Source organism: Nicotiana tabacum, chromosome 3 (assembly GCF_000715075.1).
Source record: "Nicotiana tabacum cultivar K326 chromosome 3, ASM71507v2, whole genome shotgun sequence".
Taxonomy (NCBI): Eukaryota; Viridiplantae; Streptophyta; class Magnoliopsida; order Solanales; family Solanaceae; genus Nicotiana; species Nicotiana tabacum.
In genome coordinates, this window is record NC_134082.1 from 212,706,265 (window position 1) to 212,726,564 (window position 20,300).

At 36.8% G+C, this 20,300-nt stretch overlaps 2 protein-coding genes across 3 annotated transcripts; one reads left to right on the forward strand and one right to left on the reverse strand.

The window, feature by feature from the left end:
* The first annotated feature begins 10,087 nt into the window (after positions 1 to 10,087).
* On the forward strand, positions 10,088 to 15,300 carry LOC107774758 (putative membrane protein At3g27390). 2 transcript variants are annotated; one of them, XM_016594403.2, is made up of 10 exons: positions 10,088 to 10,551; positions 11,654 to 11,762; positions 11,855 to 12,047; positions 12,141 to 12,277; positions 13,339 to 13,627; positions 13,726 to 13,832; positions 13,941 to 14,076; positions 14,168 to 14,366; positions 14,456 to 14,699; positions 14,788 to 15,300. In XM_016594403.2, exons 1-10 carry the CDS (start codon positions 10,458 to 10,460, stop codon positions 15,050 to 15,052), a joined length of 1,773 nt encoding a protein of 590 aa, XP_016449889.1. In that variant the 5' UTR covers positions 10,088 to 10,457; the 3' UTR covers positions 15,053 to 15,300. The 2 variants fall into 2 exon arrangements, with proteins under 2 accessions (XP_016449889.1, XP_016449895.1); XM_016594409.2 differs by having other exon boundaries at positions 10,102 to 10,551; positions 14,459 to 14,699.
* A 720-nt stretch (positions 15,301 to 16,020) lies between these two features.
* LOC107774748 (very-long-chain 3-oxoacyl-CoA reductase 1) lies at positions 16,021 to 20,177 on the reverse strand. The gene is made up of 3 exons (XM_016594393.2): positions 19,367 to 20,177; positions 17,694 to 17,763; positions 16,021 to 16,577 (listed from the first exon to the last, which is right to left on the reverse strand). Exons 1-3 carry the CDS (start codon positions 20,002 to 20,004, stop codon positions 16,323 to 16,325), a joined length of 963 nt encoding a protein of 320 aa, XP_016449879.1. The 5' UTR covers positions 20,005 to 20,177; the 3' UTR covers positions 16,021 to 16,322.
* Between the last annotated feature and the right edge of the window lie 123 nt (positions 20,178 to 20,300).

Here is a 20,300-nt window from a genome sequence, read left to right on the forward strand (position 1 = left end):
TAGGCATTGAAAAAGAGTCAATTTTTTTATTTGACCGAATGTATCAATTAAACTGTTATCTTCTAATTGTATTAATTTTCTTAATATTTTTAATTCTAAAAATAAATCTAAATCATCACTATCAAATTGATTATTATGCTTTAAGGAGCATTCAAGATTAACACAATATTTTTTCAAATTTCCATCACCTAGTGATCTTAATTTTTACCGCTAAATAGTAAACTAAAAATATTTTCATCTTCTTCGAATTGTTCAAATCTATTTTGAAATAAAAAAAATAGTCTTGTCTACTATGTATAACGTAATCAACTATACAGGACTCTTCGAAAGATTTTGAGATTTTATTATCAACATTCTCATTAAATTGTTACTTCCTATAGTCTTACGAAATTCGAGTTCGATATTCATTTCAAGTGCAATATTCGTGACAGAAATCATAGCAGTTGCAAATCCTTATTATCTATACTTGTTAAAGAAAGAAATCAAACTTGCTTTATTTGCTTTATGAAAGGGTCGCCCTTGCTTTTGATAATTGATTTTTGACTTGACGTCTATGTTGTTGTTGAGCTAAAACGGCCAAAAGATACTTTTAACATGATGTGATATTGACCGCTTTGGACTAAACCCGCACAGTTTTTTCCAAAAGGCCTTATACCCTTAGTTTTCTTTTCTACTTTCCACGTTGTTACGCCTCGCAATATTACGTCGATATTACGCCCCGTAGTATTATATTACAATGATGTTATGCTCTGCAGTAATATATTACAATGATGTTACCCTCTGCAGTAATATATTACGATGGTGTTACGTCATGCAGTATTATATTACGATGATGTTATGCCTTGCAGTATTACATTACGGTGATGTTACGCTTTGCAATACTAAGTTACGACAGTGTTGCACCCAGCAGTATTACATTACGGTGATGTTACGATTCGCAGTATTAAGTTACGACGATGTTGCACCCTGTAGCATTGTGCGTTAAATTTGTTGTAAGGTAATTGACATCAGTCCAAAGAAAAGATTATTTGGAGATTATAAGGATTATAAGTGTTATGAAGGATAAAAGGGTACACGGATTAAAGAAAACGAGTTTCGTTGAAAGTGGCCAATTTGGAATAAAATACGGGTCGAGCGATAATACCCGTAATTATGAACTAGTACAATGCAAGGTACCATATGACCACAGCAGTATAATATATAAAGTATATATAAAGTATTTTAAAAAATAAATAGAATTTTAAGTAATTTGTGGTAATTTTTAAATTATGCGGGTAATTAATTAATTACCGGATAATAAAACATTACCCAATTAACTTATTAACTAATAAGTGAATAAAAAATTAATATCACACCCCACCCTATGTGGCAACTAGCCACATTATCAAGGAATGACAAGAAATGACTAAGAGTCTGACTAGGTGTCAAATGGATACAAATTCCATTCATTCTTTCTAAGACTTTGGATATCAAAGTCTTTCTAATTCATTTTCATTTTGAAGGCTTGCAACAGAATGTTGCTTTCTAAATTTCAAATTCCCATTTCATTTCATTTTAAAGGCTTAGCTTTGCAACAGAACGTTGGCCTTTTCTGTCAATTATCCATGAGACTTGATCTCATTTCCTTATAAAAAAGGATTTAACTAACAATCTATTCTTGGTATTAAACCAAGAACGTTGAACAGATTCGTCCAAACAATCCAAAAAAATAAAATTCGAACCACTATTTCGTTCAAGGATTCAAAAGCTTCATTCCGTTCAAATAATTTTAGGAACAGGTATGTTTAGGCTATCCCTTCTTTCTTTTGGCATGAACCATATAATACGAACGAAACGTGCGAATGCACAAATTTCATAAATGACTCTATTCATACAAGTATCAGAGATATCTATGTTCTTGAATTTTCATGTGTCATAATATTTTATCATCTGTTCATGGGTCTCAGAAAAATACAAAAGTTGAAATGAGTTTACTTTATGATATTATTCAAAGGCAAAATGGTCTTATGACATTTCGAAAGATTTTATTAACGTATGTTTCATGCGTTGCATTCATGCACATTGAACTGTGACCAGATGGCGTTATATACGCACCACCACCTGATCAGCTGGTATACGTTGATGATTTTGCCCACAATGGCTGATATGATGGGATACCCTCAGAGGCTGACGGTGTTATGAAACATGTACCAATGCACAACATGATATTCATACACATATGCATGACGCTAAAAGTAATTTATGATTTATAGAGTTATCCAGACTTACAGGTTGAGTCAATTACTCTATATTTCTTCCATGTCTGTTATGTACTTATTTATGTGCCTTACATACTCGGTACATTTTTCGTACTGACGTTCTTTTTACCTGGGGACGCTACGTTTCATGCCCGCAGGTCCCAATAGATAGGCCGAGAGCCCTTCAAGTAGGCTATCAGCTCAGCGGAAAATGTTGGTGCGCTCCATTTGCTTCGTAGTTGCTTGTTTGGTTAGTATGATTTAGACGTGCATTGTTTGGTATGGCGGGACTCTGTCCCAACCTTTATGACATTTATGTACTCTTAGAGGCTTGTGACATATGTCATGTATGTTAAAGATTGTACGGCCTTGTCGGTCTATGTTTTGAGTTTATAAATAATCATGTTGGTCTATTAGGCCCGTATGTCACGTGTATATTATAATGTAATAAGAATATGTTACGTTGGTACTCGGTTGAGTAAGGTACCGGGTGCTTGTCGCGGCCCATCGGTTTGGGTCGTGACAAAAGTGGTATCAGAGCAGTTCTGTCCTAGGGAGTCTATAAGCATGTCTAGTAGAGTCTTGTTTATGGGTGTGTCGTTCACCACACTTATAAGTAGGAGGCTAAAAGACATTTAGATCTGTCACTCTTTCTTCTTACTCTAGATCGTGTGGTAGAGCTTACTTATAAGAAGTCAAGTCCCGAATTTCTATTCGTAATAAGACGATGCCTACATTCAGAAAGACGATCGATAAGAGATATAGCTGTGGAATTGTTGATTTAGAGGAACTCAATTTTGTATATTGCTTACGATAAGTAAATGTGAGGTCTTTAGCAAATCATAGGTATACTGAAAGGTGTAAGCCTCTTGATAAGGAACCTTACCCAGTAAAGAAACAATGTTAGGCAATTGAAAGAGCCAAGGTATGGAGCAAGGGGAGCCAAAAGCAAAAGAATATTTTGTCCGAGTTTTCAGAGTAAAGCAGTAGACATAGATAATTAGCGGGAGATAAGAAGAGAATTAATGAAGCATTATGAGTAAGATGTGATACACGGATGATAACGGTAGGTCAAAAAATGATGACAGTATTACAGAGTTTACAGTCAAGTGAAGGAAAAGACAAAAGATGATAGGCCTTGAGACAATAAAAGAATATATGCCATAAATTCATATCCTCATTTCAAGAAATAAGTTCGCAACTCTAGTGCGATTACCAAGATGAAAAGTTAGACCCCAGAGTAATAGAAATTAATATGGACTGGTAAACAAGATAAACTAAATATGAATTAGGGACTGAGTGATTTGATAAAATTTAGCATAATGAGAATTTCAGATCGCACTCCGGTAATAATAGGACGGACAACAGAAGAAGATTCATGAGAAATTCAGAGTATGGTGATTCAGGAAAACGCTTCTCTAAATCAAGCAATGTTAGCAAAGTTAAGCTTAAGGGACTATATGTACCAGTTAAATTAAGTGTCACCCTCGCGAGTAAGGAAATTTGTCATCCTTGGTACAGAAGGATTGCCGCAAGGCGAGTAAGGATCATTGATGTTGAGAAACGACGACAAAGATGAAGAGGTAAAACATCTATAGGTAGATCCTCGTGGCTTCAGCTCTTAGTACACCCCTAAAGGGGAGAATATGGAGTAATGTGGCACTAAGTCAGAATTAAGTAGTTCTAGTAATTATGGAGTGGTAAAGGAAGAACATGATAAAATGAAAAAGGGATAGAATTGCACTTATTCAAAGCCTACAGATATACTACGATTTCAGAACATTATGCAAGCACGACGTCAAGGAGAGGAAGTATGAGTCCCTACCCAAGGTGTTATTGATAGATAAGGAGCCAGTGTGAGACGTAAGTTAAGATAAAAGGAATAACCCAAGAAAGATTACTCGAAATATGGACATAAGAATAGGGCAACGAATAAGAGCCTAGTCATTACTAGACAAGAGGTTACAGACAAATCAATAGATCGTGCAAGATAAATAGAGTGAACCCCAACATGGGGAATTCAGCCTCGCGGAATGACATTATAATACTGGAGATATATTTATATGGGGAAGTTAAAAAGGTACCGTACGAGTGCTACGGAAATAAAAGAGAGTGCCACTGGGAAGACAGTCAAAATATTAGTTCAGAAGCAACCCACAAGCTCCAGGGCGTGGAGGTAAGTAAATACGGATAAGTATAGGCAAGGAAGGACATCAAGAGGTCCGTCGAGTATACAATGTAATAAGCCCACAACTTTACAATAGTCAGAAAGTCCTCCCTAAGTACTATAATGGAAGACTAGCTGAGGGGATAAGAAAGAAGGCTTCAACCTAAGCACAACGACCTTAAGAGGAAATGGTCGTGTAACAACAATCTCACAACAACATTGTAAGCATTCCAAAGGAAAATGGCACCTACCGTGGCTAATGAACGGGAAGTAAGAATTAAAAGTAATATTCGAGATTATATGAGTTGTATGAAAACTCTGGCAAGTGTAGGCACTAAGATAAGCTAAGTATGGAGGCAACAAGGGGGCAAAAAGACCAGGAAAAGTAATAGCTTACGTTAAAGAAAGCTAAGAAGGAACGAAAGGAATTATTCGATCAACGATCCAGAGTGGGTTACGTTATGAATGCACTTAAGGGTTCGGAGTTTTATATATGCAACATATACAACCATAGAAGATTCTGGTATAAGTTCAAAGAAAGAATTGAGCGCAGGTCATAGACAAAGAATTTGGTTGTTAGAGGATTGTATCATGGATATACCAGAGCGTCCATGAAAAGCTAAAGTAATAACTAATACCATAAGCTGTAGATTGGAAAATAGCTTATGCCTAAATACTGATCAGAAGGAAGAAGAAAATAAAGAGTTACATCAACGAAGTAAATCAAGAGTCGAATTATTGGACCCAGAAAATTATAGACCTCGTGATTGAGAATATTGCAGGATCACTCTTAATATCATAGGTACAAGACAGATAGTACAATAACCATATTCTATAACGGCTCTATGATAAAGCCAGCTAGAAGAGTACTAGCCTTATTAGAAGTCAATATGAAGCTTTCATCGAATTGTGTATACACTAGAGGTGCAAGTATTATAATAGAGCTTCAAGTTGCGAATGTGAATTATACCTATGTAGAAGGGAGGTCATCAAAGAGATAGAATATGTGATGTGAGATTTTAAGGTAAAAAAAGCTAAAGGTGAACAACGTACGAGATACTAAGGTGCAGAAGATCGTGAATAGTCCATGATTCGGAGAGAAGACTAGAAGCACTAGGATTCAATATCCAGGAATGATAGCAAAATCGTCAATAGCATACCTTCCAACCTATGGTTTCTAAGTACTGAGAGATCTAGTTAAGAGAGTAGAGAAAAGTTGGAGACGATGTGATGTCTCGCTTGACGTTCCAGAATAACATAAGAAAATCTATGGTGCAAGCAAGTTGAAGGAAAGTTTACAAATGGATATGTATAGGTTGCAAGCTAAAGTATAGTAGAGCGACAAAGTTTTAAGGAAACCTGAGTAAGGACGAATAAAGTCAAGTGAAAATGTGACGAGAATGGATAAGTCTTTAGGATTAAGCCCTTGAAAACAAGAAGAGCAGACAATTTCTCTATGTTATACAAAGCTCACTATAGCCTTAATGAACTCAAAGGAGTCTAAGATTAATAACATTTAGAAGGAATGAAATGTTGACTTGGTAATAAAATGAGGGTACAATTGTGACAGATAAATGATGATGTTTGGTCCTTCGTTTGAATAATGATTTGAAAAAAAAGGAGAAAAGATTTCGCTGGCGGCACAAAATTAGGATACCCCATAAGGTGAATCACTATAAAATACGATTATGAGAATCACTTTGAATATTCCTTGAGGTAACGTAAGCCTTAGGGGCAAAGTATTACGTAAGAAGTTTCAAGTTATCAGTGGTATATTGTAGATCAATATTGAGGTGAATCAACAATAGATGGACAAAAGTCACAAAGTATGAGATGAGATTAGGCCATCATTCTAAAGATGAGCAGTAATGAGGAAGCATTAAAGGACTTAAATTTATACATATGGAATAAGCAACGAGAGTAAGCTGGGATTTGGTAGCAGACCTCAACAAAGATAAATTAAAGTAAGAGTTGTGGCAGTAAATTCATAAGGATGGCTAAAAGAACATATGCTATGAGATATAACAATATTCGTGAATTCAACAAAGTACCGAGCGAAAAACTTCAGTATACTCATAGATGCCCAAAGGGACATCTTATCAAGCTCTACATGTGAAGCCTAGAGATTGGGCACACTTACAAGGTCAAAACTGTACAGGCTGCATGATGAAAGGTAGCAACAGTTATGAGATTGGAAGGATTCCGATTACAAGTTGTGGTGTGAGATATGAGAAAGGTTATGGCGTTATATACGCACCACCACTTGATCAGCTGGTATACGTTGATGATTTTGCCCACAATGGCCGATATGATATGATGGGATGCCCTCAGAGGCTGATGATGTTAAGAAACATGTACCTATGCACGACATGACATTCATACGCATATGCATGACGCTAAAAGTAATTTATGATTTACAGAGTTATCCAGACTTACAGGTTGAGTCAATTACTCTATATTTCTTCCATGTCTGTTATGTACTTATTTATGTTCCTTACATACTCGATACATTTTTCGTATTGACGTCCCTTTTACCTGGGGACGCTGCGTTTCATGCCCGCAGGTCCCGATAGACAGGTCGAGAGCCCTCCAAGTAGGCTATCAGCTCAGCGGAAGATGTTGGTGCGCTTCATTTGCTACGGAGTTGCTTGTTTGGTTAGTATGATTTAGACATGTATTGTTTGGTATGGCGGGACTCTGTCCCGACCTTTATGGCATTTATGTACTCTTAGAGGCTTGTAGACATATGTCGTGTACGTGAAAGATTGTACGGCCTTGTCGGCCTATGTTTTGAGTTTATAAATAATCATGTTGGCCTATTAGGCCCGTATATCACGTGTATATTATAATGTAATAAGAAAGAAGCGTTACGTTAGTACTCAGTTGAGTAAGGTACCGGATGCCCATCGCGATCCATCGATTTGGACCGTGACACAGGTGGGATTTGTCTACACACTCCCAAAAATGTGCTGTTGTTTGTCATCTTAATCTGATGATAGTAAAAAAAATTGACGACCAAAATACAGAAATTAAACTCTAATCAAAAGTAAGGCATGGGAGGGTTGCTAACGACTAGGAAAGAACTGCACTGGAAAACACAAATTCTGTCGCAAAATCTTGCCGACAGTCGATTAATATCATGACTAGTTTTCTTTAAATTATTGTTCATTATTGCTAGTAGGAGTAGACTATTACTACTATTATTACGGCTTCCTATATCTTGTTTTTTTTTTATTTTTAAAAAAACTATTATTGTTACTATTACTATTATTATTCATCACTAAGGATGTGTGAGCGGTTGGCTTTGTTGGGTACGAGAAGAGGTAGATGACGACATAAGAAGTGTTGGGGAGAGGTGATTAGGTAGGATATGGTACGACTACAGATTTCCGAGGACATGACCCTTGATAGGAAGGTCGGGAGGTCAAACATTAGAGTTGTAGGCTAGGGGGTAATCGAGCTTTTTCTACTTCATACCGTGGGTGAGGCGGGTTTGATAGGTTTGATCATAGACACTTCATACTGTGGGTGATGCGGGTTTGATAGGGTTGATCATAGATGGTTAGTGGTTAATGTTGAGTCCACACTACCCTTTATGTTTATCATAGCCCCACGCCTTAATTACTGGTTATTGGTATTGCATGTAATCTATTTTATGGTTTTTATGCTTCTATTACTATTTCTATGGTTTCTGCTGACGTTACTGATGAATTGTGTCTTCTTGTTTTATTTCCATCTTCCTGAGCCGATGGTCTATCGAAAATAGCCTCTCTGCCCGTTGGTGTAGATGTAAGGTCTGAATACACACTATCCTTCTCAGACCCCACTTTGTGGGATTTTATTGGGTCGTTATTGTTGTTGTTGTTGAGGAACACCATACGTTAGTCAAAAGTCAAATTAGGGTAAGTCAATATTAAACAGATTTTTTGACAATTCGTGCGTCCTCAGATGTAGAATTTTCAGATATTTTTAATGTTTCTTTCTTTCTCAATTTAAATTTTGTGTGATACTCTTTATATTTCGGAATATGTCAAAATGTTTGATATAATCCCATTTATATAATGTTTTCACGAATTTGAAAAATTCAAATTTTAGACTATGATATAATGTTTTCAAAACTTTCGACAATCACGATATTTTTTATTCACTATTGCTAATATTAATTATAATCAAATTAATAACTTAAATTTCACATTTAATCAAATATCATCATATAAAATTAAAAAGGAGTACAATGTTTTTCGTCGCCAAAGCTTTTAAGTGATTCTTGGAAATTTGTGTATGATTTGATTTAAATTTACTTAGATCTGAATGATGTCCTTTTAACAACCAACAGCAACATCATTAATCAAACATTTTGCATTCTAAATTATGCTTTAGAGTGAGTGAACTTAAAGTCTTACCAAACAAACTGTATTGTCGTATTACGAAATCAAACTCTATTATACGCGCATTACCAAAAGTTTCCTTAAAATGTTTTGAACACTAAAACAACAACAACTACAACATATCTAGTAATATCCTACATCGTAGGGTCTAGGAAAGGTAGTGTATACGCAGACCTTACCCATGCCTTGTGAGAATAGAGATGTTGTTTCCAATAGACCCTCGGCTCAGGAAAGTATAAGCACCACATTAATGAAAATATAGACAAGAAGGGATAATACCAAAACAACTATATAAAAGCAGGATAAAAACAACAAGATAGTAAGGTGATCAATAATGAAAGAAAATAACAAAAACCTACTGCCAATAGAAAGCGAGACTGCGTGCCAATACTACTGTTATGAACATTCTAGACTACCTACTCTATTACCCTAATACTCGACCTCCATACCTTCCTATCAAGGGTCATGTTTTCAGTCAGCTGAAGCTGCGCCATGTCTTGCCTAATCACCTCTCCCCACCACTTCTTTGGCCTACCTCTACCTCTCCGTAGGCCCTCCAATGTCAACCTGTCACACCTACTCACCGGGGCGTTTGTGCTCCTCCTACTCCTCACATGACCAAACCACCTAAGCCGCGCTTCCCGCATCTTGTGCCTCAATAGGGGCCACACTCACCTTGTCGCGAATAACCTCATTTCTGGTCCTATCTAACCTGGTGTACCCGCACATCCATCTCAACATCCTCATCTCTGCTACCTTCATCTTCTGGACATGAGCGATCTTGACTGGCCAACACTCAGCCCCATACAAATCGTTGGTCTGACCACCACTCTGTAGAACTTACTCTTAAATTTCGGTGCCCCCTTCTTGTTACACAAAACACCGGAAGTGAGTCTTACTTAAAACTCCCTCTCCAGGGATGACCTGCGAGTCCAGCCTCACCTCCCCTTCCCCTCCTTGAGTCTCGCCACTGAACTTACACTCCAAGTATTCTGTCTTGGTCCTGCTCAACTTAAAATATTTGGATTCTAAGGTCAGCCTCCATACCTTTAATTGCACGTTCACACCATCTCACGTCTCGTCAATCAATACAATATCATCAAATATCCTGCATTATAGCACCTCCCCTGAACGTGGCGCGTTGATGCAACCCATCACAACTGGAAAATGGTCCCATATATAAATGTCCTAATTTGCTACTGAAAACTGTCTCGATCTCAAAATACAAAACTCCAATGCTGCACCTGTCAGCAAAGCTGAAAGATGATACTATTAAAGAATAAAAGAAAAAGGATAGGAGTAATAAAGTATTCCATAATTAAAAAGTAGCACTTGAATACCTTGCTTTCAAAACGCTATCAAATTTGTTTTTTTTTTCTTCTTTTTTATTCACAGGCTCCAAACGCAATTGGTAGTATTTGGTAACCACTTTATTATCCCCAATATTTGACAGTTAACCAACTTTTTTGTTCATAAATCCTCAAAACCCACATCATAATCTTCCTTTATCTTTCCATTTCACGTCCAGTTTTCATAAAGACTTGGTTTTTCCCCACAAAGATTCGATTTTTCATTAAAAAACTGAGATTTTTGGTTGCATTTTTCAAGTTTCATTGCTTGTGATAAAGATCCAGTGGTTCTTGATTTAGCTGAAAAGCATAAGGAATGGAACCCCCAAGGGGGTTTCTGGCTTCTTTGTGGAACTTCATCTGTTTCTTACCTTACTTCATTGGCCTGCTTATTCTGGGTGTTTTGAAAGGTTTTCCTTCAATTACACTCCTATTTACTATTCAGTGTTGTTGCTTCTTTCATTTCCTCTTAAATTTGATTAAACATACATTTTTCTTAACTGTACAACTGTTAGTCACTGTGTTTTTGGATAGCACCTCTTCGTTCTGTTCTAATCATATGTGCATATACCCCCCCCCCCCCCTCTCTCCTTTACTTTTTTTAATAACTGTGGTGTCCGGGCTAGCTTGCGCGCACCTGGACTAATTACACGTGATACTTGCTACCTCTCACCAGCACAGGTACCGGGTAATTCTGTACATAAAGGCTTAAACATATGGGAAGAAATCGCCTAGTATTTTTGTCTCCGCTAGGATTTGAACATAAGACCTCATGATTCTCAACCGACTTCATTGACAACTAGGCTGCACTTATTGCATAACATTATTAAATACTTACTGATTATGCTAGTTTCCGTAATGTATTTCCTTCAAATATGATTAGGACCAAACTCCTGATTGACTTTGGCTTTGGTTTTGCAAGTTCTTTGCCTTTACCATTGAGGCATCGGCTGCGAATCTCGATACAAATTTGGTCTACATTGTCAATTCTTGCCCTTGATTACTCTGTATTAATGTCATTATTATTCCAAAGTTATTCTCCTTGACTATGAAGATAAATGACAGGGTTTGTGCCACTTAATTTTGGCAAGTGTCACTTTATGCCCGTTAATCCTCGTTTTATGCTAGTCTTTGTAATCTATTTTTTTCAAATGATGGTGGTGCCCGACCAGCTTGTGCGCACCTTGACTAAATCTAATGGGTACCTGCTACCTCCCACCAACATAGGTACTGGGGAACTACGCCACCAAAGCTTTGGGCAAATGGAAGAAATTACCTAGTATTTTTGTATCCGCTGGGATTTTAAATATGATTAGTACTAACTGCCAGATTAACTTTAACTTTGGCCTTGCAAGATGCTTGCCTTTAATTGACCACAAATGTCTATACCATTGTGGTCTACATTGTGAAATCTCGCCCTTGATTACTCTGTATTAATGTCAGTATCGTGCTAATGTTTTTCTCCTTGACTATGAAGAGAAATGACAGGTTTTTGCCACTTACTTTTTGCAGGTGTAATTTTGTGCCCATTGATCCTCGTTATAGTCACTATCGGAAACTCTGCCCTTATTTTGGGTCTTTGGCCGGTGCACCTGTTCTATACATATTACTGTCTATGGAGGTGCATTCTTTAGTTACTTTGATTCATGGTTAACCTCATGTATCCAAAGATATTACTTTTTAGTGACTTCCACCTTGTTTAATGAATTGCAGCACAAAGCAATTAGGTCCAGCTTTAAAACTTGTGCTAAGCATATGTGTCATTGTTATTTTACTTTTATGGCCGTTGATTGGATTTGCAAGCAGCATCGTTGGCGGGGCAGCTTATGGCTTCCTTTCTCCTGTGTTTGCCACTTTCCAAGCTGTGGGTGGAAAGAAGACGAATGCCTTCTTTCACAGTATATATGTATGTCTTGAGTGGTTTCTATTTCCTACATTGTTTAAATCTTATCTCTTCTTTTGGCGTCGAGTTTGTTAATTGCTTCATTGTTGATGGTAGGATGGGACTTGGGACACGGTGAAACGAAGCTTTACTATTGTTAGGGATGTGACGGATGTTTTATACCATTCCTACTTCTCGATCATGGATGATTTGCGACTTCAAGGACCTCCTAGTGGAAAATACTATGAGATCAGGTTTCGCAGAATCACCTATCTCGATGTTCTTTTTCCCCTTTTTGCCCCATTTGAAGTTGGAAAGTTTTCTGTATATTATCATATGTCAAATCTTTCAATATCAAAGAGTTTCAGATATCTGGTTGGTATGTGAACTCAGTTAGTGAAGTATCTACACTGGTGCTGAAAAATACAATAAAACAGCTTTTTGTTGTTTTAACTTCTGCCTCTAAAGCATCTTAAATACTCCATCTTTCTCCTTTGGTTTGGTCTATTTTTGAATTAGTTCATTCCAAAAATATGTCCCTGTTACTAAGTTGGCAAGCTACACAAAAGGAAAGTTAAATAGGAGTATGTAATAGTAACTGTTTATAGCATCTTCATACCTCTTTACATCTTCCACCTATTCTATTGAAATATATTTCTACCAAAAACTAATTCAACAACACTGTCAAAGAAATTTTCTTGAACTCAGTTGAGTCAAGTTCATCAAAATGTTATTGAGGGATAATTTACGAAAAGGAAGAAAAGGAAGTAAGTGTCTGTACTTGATTGCATGTATCTTTTCTCATCACTAGCAGATCTTCATGTGCCAACGTTTCAACCTTAAACACTTATTAAGTTTCTCTTAATTCTAACAATACGAAAAACATCGACCATCAGGGTTTTCTAGCTGTATTAGGATTACCGGAATGAGATCAAGATGTTATTCTACTTGTCCGTCAGTCAAAATCACTCCATGCTCTATGACAGAACAGAAATAAAGATGTACAAGATGTTATTCTACTTATCAGCAAGTCAGAATCTCCTCGTGTCAAACAGAAATACAGATGCAGTAGTTTTTGGAAATTTATAGTACTTTGCTATAACTCCTTAGTTTAAGTTGGATCTTGTAGGTCTTTGCACTAAAGATATTAGCATTTGTAAAAGTCTCCTGTTTTCCTTAACAAAAATGTTCATCAATTATCGTGGATTCGACTTATGCTGTTTAGTTGCAAGCATGTGTTGGGGGTTTGGCTGGTTAATTATTCTTCATGAGAGATTTATTTTTTGCTCAGAAGTTACTTTTCGATCTATTACAGGTTGCTTTATATTCCTTTGGCGCTAGTAGCCGTGGCACTAGGACTCCTGGTTGACATACCGACGATCACAGTAATTGCTGCTTGCAAATTTCCTTACATGCTTTTGAAGGGCTGGCGTCGCTTGTTTCATGATTGTATAGGTCGAGAAGGACCTTTTCTAGAGACCATCTGTGTGCCATTTGCTGGTCTTGCTATCTTACTCTGGCCAATGGCTGTTGTTGGGGCATTCATTGGATCAATGTTAGCAAGTATCCTCCTCGGTGCTTATTCAGGAATAGTTGTATATCAGGTGAAGTTTCCCTTTTTGTTTCAAGGACCTCAAAATTGTCTCTTGCGTTTTATATGTTTCCTGAACTGCTAATGTTTTACCAATGCCTTCTACTTCAGGAGTCTTCTCTTTGGTTGGGGCTTTGCTATATCGTTGCTTCCTTGTCCATATATGATGAATATAGCAATGATGTGCTGGATATGCCAGAAGGATCCTGCTTTCCTAGGTTCCGATAGCTACAACCTTTTAACCTCAATACCTTTGATAATTGGCAAATGTATATTTAATTTCAAATAGTTTTGACAGTTGCTGTAAATCTGTGGTATTCATATAGGCCTCGGTACAGAAAGAAGACTGCATCAAGAACCAGCTCTCGTTCAGCTTCTTTCTCAAGACCTGAATCTTTCAGAAATCCACCATCTCGTACGAACTCCATCAATGCTCCCATGGTCGAGTTGAAGCCCCTCGAGGTATAGTTATTTTGCTTTTGTGATGCTTCACCAGAACCTGGGTGTGAATTTTTGGTGCTAATTTTGCGTTCAACATATATTACCACTCTAGCTTCTTGATGGCTTATTCACGGGCTGTCAATATCATGGGGAAATCATGGTATCTAAAGGAGTAATTACACAAAAAGACATTGAAGATGCCAAGTCTAATAGAGATAGTGGTCAAGTCATTAACATTGGTTTGCCTGCCTATTGCATCCTTCAGACCCTTATACGTTCTGCCAAAGCCAACAGCACTGGTCTTTTGATAAGTAAGTCAAATATGCAATTATTGACTGTTTAATGTAGAATTGGGGTTTTTATACCAAAAGGACTAATCATGTAAACCTTGCTTACACAGAAGACGATGGTACCGAAGTAACCAGCACAAACAGGCCCAGAGATACCTTCTATGAGTGGTTTCTCAATCCACTCTTGATCATCAAAGACCAGATCAAAGCTGAAAATCTTTCCGACAGCGAAGAGGAGTACCTTGGGAAATTGGTTTTGTTAAGTGGTGATCCTGAGAGGTTGAGGAATTCAAATATTGGATCTCCACCTGAATCTGAACTGAGGCGAGCTGAGTTTGAGGCATTAGCTCGAAGGTGATAATCCATGAAATATAGCATCTTGATTTTGTTACCACTTATAGCATTCTGATTTTGTATTAACGCTCCTGATTTTGTTATGAAGACTACGAGGCATCACAAAATCTATATCAAGATATCCAACATTCAGGCGCCGCTTTGAGAGTAGCATCAGGATTATCTTAGAAGAACTAGCCAAGAAGAACGGTGATAGTAGAAAATCAGAAGATTCAGGACCTCACAAAGTTCCCAGGTCAAAAAGCATGTTTGTTCGCATGTTTAGCGATAAATCTTTCAAGAACAGAAACGGAAACAATGGATATGATCAAGAGGCTCAACTGGTAGATGCTGACAGAAATGTTGAAATTTAATGACAATATGTATAGCATTAACCATTTTCTGGTATGTAGCTTCGGTTTAGGTTTTGATCTTGTTTTTCCTTGTTGACATGATTGGATTTGCATGAGAATCCTAGTAGGAATAGGTTACAATGATTTCTTCTCTGCTGATGCTTTATAATGAGCATGTGTTGTAAAATTGGCCAAAGAAGTAACCTTCCTTTCTTTTTATATATTTGAGGGTAAAACTTTCTCCTCTTTTCCCTCTGTAGAGGTAGAAATTAGCATGCTTTAATCTGTCTCTGCTCTTTCAGTCATCAGGTTTAGCTTGAAAGGAAAAATGGGCACGAATTTGGCAGATTTAATTAGTCTGAAAACTATTATGAGGTGATAAAAAGAAAATAAATCCATTTTTCCATCTATGTCCAGAGCTACATTCTGCTGCAAATGAGTTTTACATTTCTTGGACAAACTTTATGAATCTGTAATTTAGCCAACGTTTTCAGAACATGCACTTGTAGAAAACCTCGCTTAATCTTAAAATGATCTGATAAATCATAGGGGTAATATTTTAATCTAGTTATGGTAAAATTCAAACGTGCAACATGTAAGATATGCTCGTTTACAGTTGAGTAAAAAAATTTACAATCAAACTGTGAGCTAAATTGTCAAGGAATATCTTCTAACACTTAAGACAGGTAAATCCAATAAAAATTGGAATATCACAATTCTCAGAGAAATGAGTTTGGATACAATTTAAACCTATTCAAAACGATGGATAATTTGTTATGCATTAAATCATGGAATTTTTACCTCCTATAGAAATGATACTGTATTCATGAATACAGTAGCTTAAATATATCGAATACACTCTAAAAACCCTGAAAACATAGCTATAGGAAGTAATATAGTAAATGGTAGCTACAACTAGCTAATAACCACTAAAACATAGTGGTTTCTGAAAGTTTCTCTTAAATCATAGGGTACTTCATTGGTCCATATAAGTAAACATCAAACTTAAATTTCATTCTGCAACATCAAATCTCAAAGAACAAATACAAACAGAATCATTCTGATTTACTTGTCCTGGAAAAATGGTTCTTTTGGACTACTCTTGATTCAAACAGCCTACAGCTAAGAACACACAAGAATGACATCAGGCTTGTTTAGTAAGAACAAACCCAACCTTCTTGTTGCATTATCAGAATTAGCATTACTCAATTGGATACAGGAACAGAAAGAAGAAGATAGGAATTCAGCTAATCAGACTTAAAGATAAGGGATGAGGTGAGAAAGGTGCTTTCTATTCCTTCTTCCTGGAGTCTTTCATCTGCCCCCTCTTCCGAATTCCCATGCAGAACTTCAGACGCCAAGCATCAACAATTGACTCTGGCAATGAATATAACAAACCCCACAGAAGAGAATGGGGCCAGTAAGGCGTACACCTTGGCTCATAACCTATCCATCGCAGGCCAGCTCGAGCATAACCATCAGTCGAGGGAACAAAAAATGATGATCTTTTGATCGACGCCATTTTTGTTGCCACATACAACGGCACCTATATTTGGAGGAGAAAGAATGATGTTACATGAAGTGAAAATAGTTCAGTACACATTATATAACTTCCTGACACAGAAGATATGGCAGTTTTAAACAGAGAAAGGAAAATTAAGAAAATGTAGTGGAGGAGGTCAGAATGTCCTCCAACTTTGACAAAAGCTTATTCAGCGCATTTGTTGTCTGTTGATGGAAGTTGAACCAGACGCCATCAGATAAATTTGTTTACTGTTAAAAAAAAAATCACTCCTAATCCTTAGTGATATTATAAGGGCAAGTTGTAGGTGCAATTCTAATTTATACATATCAACATACAGGGTTTCAGAAATTCAATGTTATAATACCCATACCTGGTCCAATCTCCCCCCCCCCCCCCAAACACACAAACACACAAAAAAAAAAAAAAAAAAATCCCCCGCCGCACACTTGTCCTCGCATGTTCATCCATAACGAATAACTAGTAAAATAAACTCTAGAAGCAAACACCGACATTCGGTGCCCTATCTAAGATCTTGAGGCAAGACAATTTAATTATGGTCGTAAAATGTTTCAAATTGTAGAACAAAAATATCAATAAGGCCTTCCACTGAAGCACCAAGAACAAAAGAAGAACCCAAGGCATTAGGATATAACCCATCTAGTAATCTTCACATAGGACATGTATTCTAGCATAACAAAATTATGATAATTAAAACTTTCATATTGACAAGAAAATGGAATCAAAAGACAGTAAGCGTGGGCAAATGATCACCCTGATATGTGGAGTGATTATGGTCGTAATCCAAAAATATTTGAACTCCATAGTTCCAGACTCAAAACTATTAAGAAGTAATATCCTCTAAATTCAAACTTCTTCAGTCAAGTAAAAGTTATTAGACCATGCTATATGTGGAGATTACTTAAGGACATGAATAAGTGTGAAGAAGTCTGAAGCTCATTAGACAGGGCATGAAGAGGACACTTCCTCATTGAAATCCAAACATCATAAGAAACCAATACATGAACCATGTGGCAAGTCATATGATAAGTACCAACTGGAGAAGAGGAAGCAGATAAACTCTGGTTTACAATAAAAAGCAAAATAATGCTGCAAGTGAACAAAGCGTATAACATATACCTGACATTGCACATCAATCCCACTCTTCTTGTACTCTACATACAGGCATCTAGAGAATTGATCAACGTATCTGAAAAATAGATTCAAAAAATCCACGCAGCACATAAGAATATTACGGAACAACTACTATTTTGTGCTTAAAGATTCAAAATCTTGCTAAAACATAGCCAGCATTGAAAATGAGGACTAAGTGAGAAATGATAAACAGTCACCAAAGCCTCAAACTAGCTTAAATGTCATCCTGAAAGTCACCTGATGATATATCAGGCTTTGTTCAGTACTGGAAAACTATTAGCCTCAGTATCATTATTTTCCTTATATTACATTCAGCCACTGGATCAGCTAAAGCTACCTTTCACTGGCGTAGACTTGTCAGGTTCTTTGTCATTTGCGTGAATGCAACTTTGCAAAAGCCATAAACCAAGTTATTGTTAAGGAAGCATTATCTTCCAACTTTTTAGGTTTGTCGTCCTTCAAATTTCATCAATGCACTGGCTTCCAGTCAGGGGCAGCTGTAGCTTGAAAGTACCGGGTTCATCTGAACCCACTTTTGACGGTATAAATTTCAGTGTAAAAGTTCATGAACATTGCAAGAAATAATACATATGAACCCATAACTTTAAAAATATAATGTGTGTGAACCCATAAGGCTTAATTCTAGATCCGCCTCTACTTCCAGTTGCTAACTGAACACCCTACGTTTTTGGTCTGGGGAGAGGAAGGCCAACAGAGGGAATTGGTCAGTCATGTGAACTCACAAAGAAGTACAGTGCAAAGGCGAGCAACTACAAAGGAATACAACAACTGCGGATAAATGTGTGTAGTAGATCAGTTATTTTCGGATGTGAAATTGGAATGGGAGGATATCAAAGAAGAAAACTATAAGAGCTACAAATTAATATGAAAGATTCATCACAAAGCAAAAACAAAAACAAAAGGAGGAAGTACTAATTAATATGATGTTGGATGTCATTCCTTGTACAGCAACTCAAACCCCATTCCCCATTTCCAGAATCAATTTAACTTCTACAGTAATTCATGTAACTTTACCCTAGGAACAAGTTATCCTCTTTCTCTCATTTGCTTTGAGGAAAATAGAGGATATCCAGACTCATGTCATTCAATAATACAGCAAATTTCTGAAATGAGGACATCTCAGTAAGCAAAGTGAACTATCAAGTTTTTCACTTCAAACCTCCCCTTATATAGAGCTACCACATATGAAATCATACACTCCATCCGACAAGAGGGGTTGCTCGGATGGTCAGCACTCCCCACCTACAACCTCAGGGTCGTGGGTTCGAGTCACCAAAGAAACAATAGTTCCAACAAAAGGGGATCAAAAGGGACGCAATTTTTTTTTTTTTTTTGAAAAAAAAAGCTCCATCCATAACACAAGTTTTATTTTTCGTGTGTATATTAACATGAATATCAACTCTTATAGTTTATATGCAAGAACTTTCACCAATTTCTAAATGGCTTTAAAGTTTATCAACTTATGTATAACTTTTACCTTTTTCTACTAAGTTTCAACTAAGGTGCAATCATTTTGCTACAATTCAATCCAAAATGAACCCTCAAAACTAACTACGTACAATCTAAAATCTTATAAAATAGAATTTCCAAAAGAGAATTAAAGACAGATAAAAGCAGCTAAAGAGTGCAAAACTTACGCTTTAGTAGCAGCATAAACAGCATAAAGGGGATCAGAGGGAATAACAATTGCAGCACCAGAACCAATATTAACAATAGCACCTTTTTTCCTCTTCAACATACCAGGCAAAACAGCTTGAGTAACCTTAGTAGTCCCTTCTACATTAACTTTAATCAAATCAGCCAATAATTTATCATCCACTTCATGAAAAAATCTAGCATAAGGATACGAAACCCCAACATTATTAATCAAAACACCAACATCTAACCCTTCAATTATCTCCTTAATCTTCTTAACCCCTTCATCTAAATCACCAGAAAAATCAACAACCACTGATTTAATCTGGATTTGTCCATACTTAGCCTTAATTGAATCAGAAACATCTTTCAATTTATCAGGATTACGACCCACAAGAACTAAATTAAGTCCTTTTTTAGCTAATTGAAAAGCAAAGCCTTTTCCAATACCGTCAGTTGGTCCAGTAACAAGTGCCCATGACCCATATTTCTTGAGATTTTTGCCAGGTCTAAGGAAATTAACATAGACCCATTTGAGAAAAATGAGTGAAAAGCATAAAATTTTTAAAGAACCTAAAGAAAGAAGAAAAAGAAGCCATATAGGCTGAGATTTGAGCTGATGATAGATGCAAGCCTCCATTGTGTGATGTGTGAAGTGGAACAGAAACAGTACAAGAAATATGGAGCTAAATATAGATCTAAAGATTGGATTTTTGAGCGTTACGTGCAATGATGGGGGTTTAATATTAGTAGCACAATCTATGCACGTGGTTGGGCACAGCTGGAAGAATGGAACAGAGCTATGAGAGTTTAAAGAGTAACGTAGGATTTATAGTTAGGAGGAGACGGTTGGGCATTTAATAGGTGGCCAAATGGAAATTATTGTTTGGAAAGTCAAGGCTGGATCTTATATTATGGTTTGTTGAAGTTAGATGA

What these genes read in the sequence shown, in the direction of transcription:
- LOC107774758 (XM_016594403.2), top strand. Translation starts at nt 10,458, where the DNA reads ATGGAACCCCCAAGGGGGTTTCTGGCTTCTTTGTGGAACTTCATCTGT. An exon ending in ACATATTACTGTCTATGGAG is followed by an intron (nt 11,763 to 11,854) that starts GTGCATTCTTTA and finishes AATGAATTGCAG; the next exon opens with CACAAAGCAATTAGGTCCAG. An exon ending in CAGCACTGGTCTTTTGATAA is followed by an intron (nt 14,367 to 14,455) that starts GTAAGTCAAATA and finishes TTGCTTACACAG; the next exon opens with AAGACGATGGTACCGAAGTA.
- LOC107774748 (XM_016594393.2), bottom strand. Translation starts at nt 20,004, where the DNA reads ATGGAGGCTTGCATCTATCATCAGCTCAAATCTCAGCCTATATGGCTT. An exon ending in GTTTATGCTGCTACTAAAGC is followed by an intron (nt 17,764 to 19,366) that starts GTAAGTTTTGCA and finishes TCTATTTTTCAG; the next exon opens with ATACGTTGATCAATTCTCTA. An exon ending in GGATTGATGTGCAATGTCAG is followed by an intron (nt 16,578 to 17,693) that starts GTATATGTTATA and finishes CTCCAAATATAG; the next exon opens with GTGCCGTTGTATGTGGCAAC.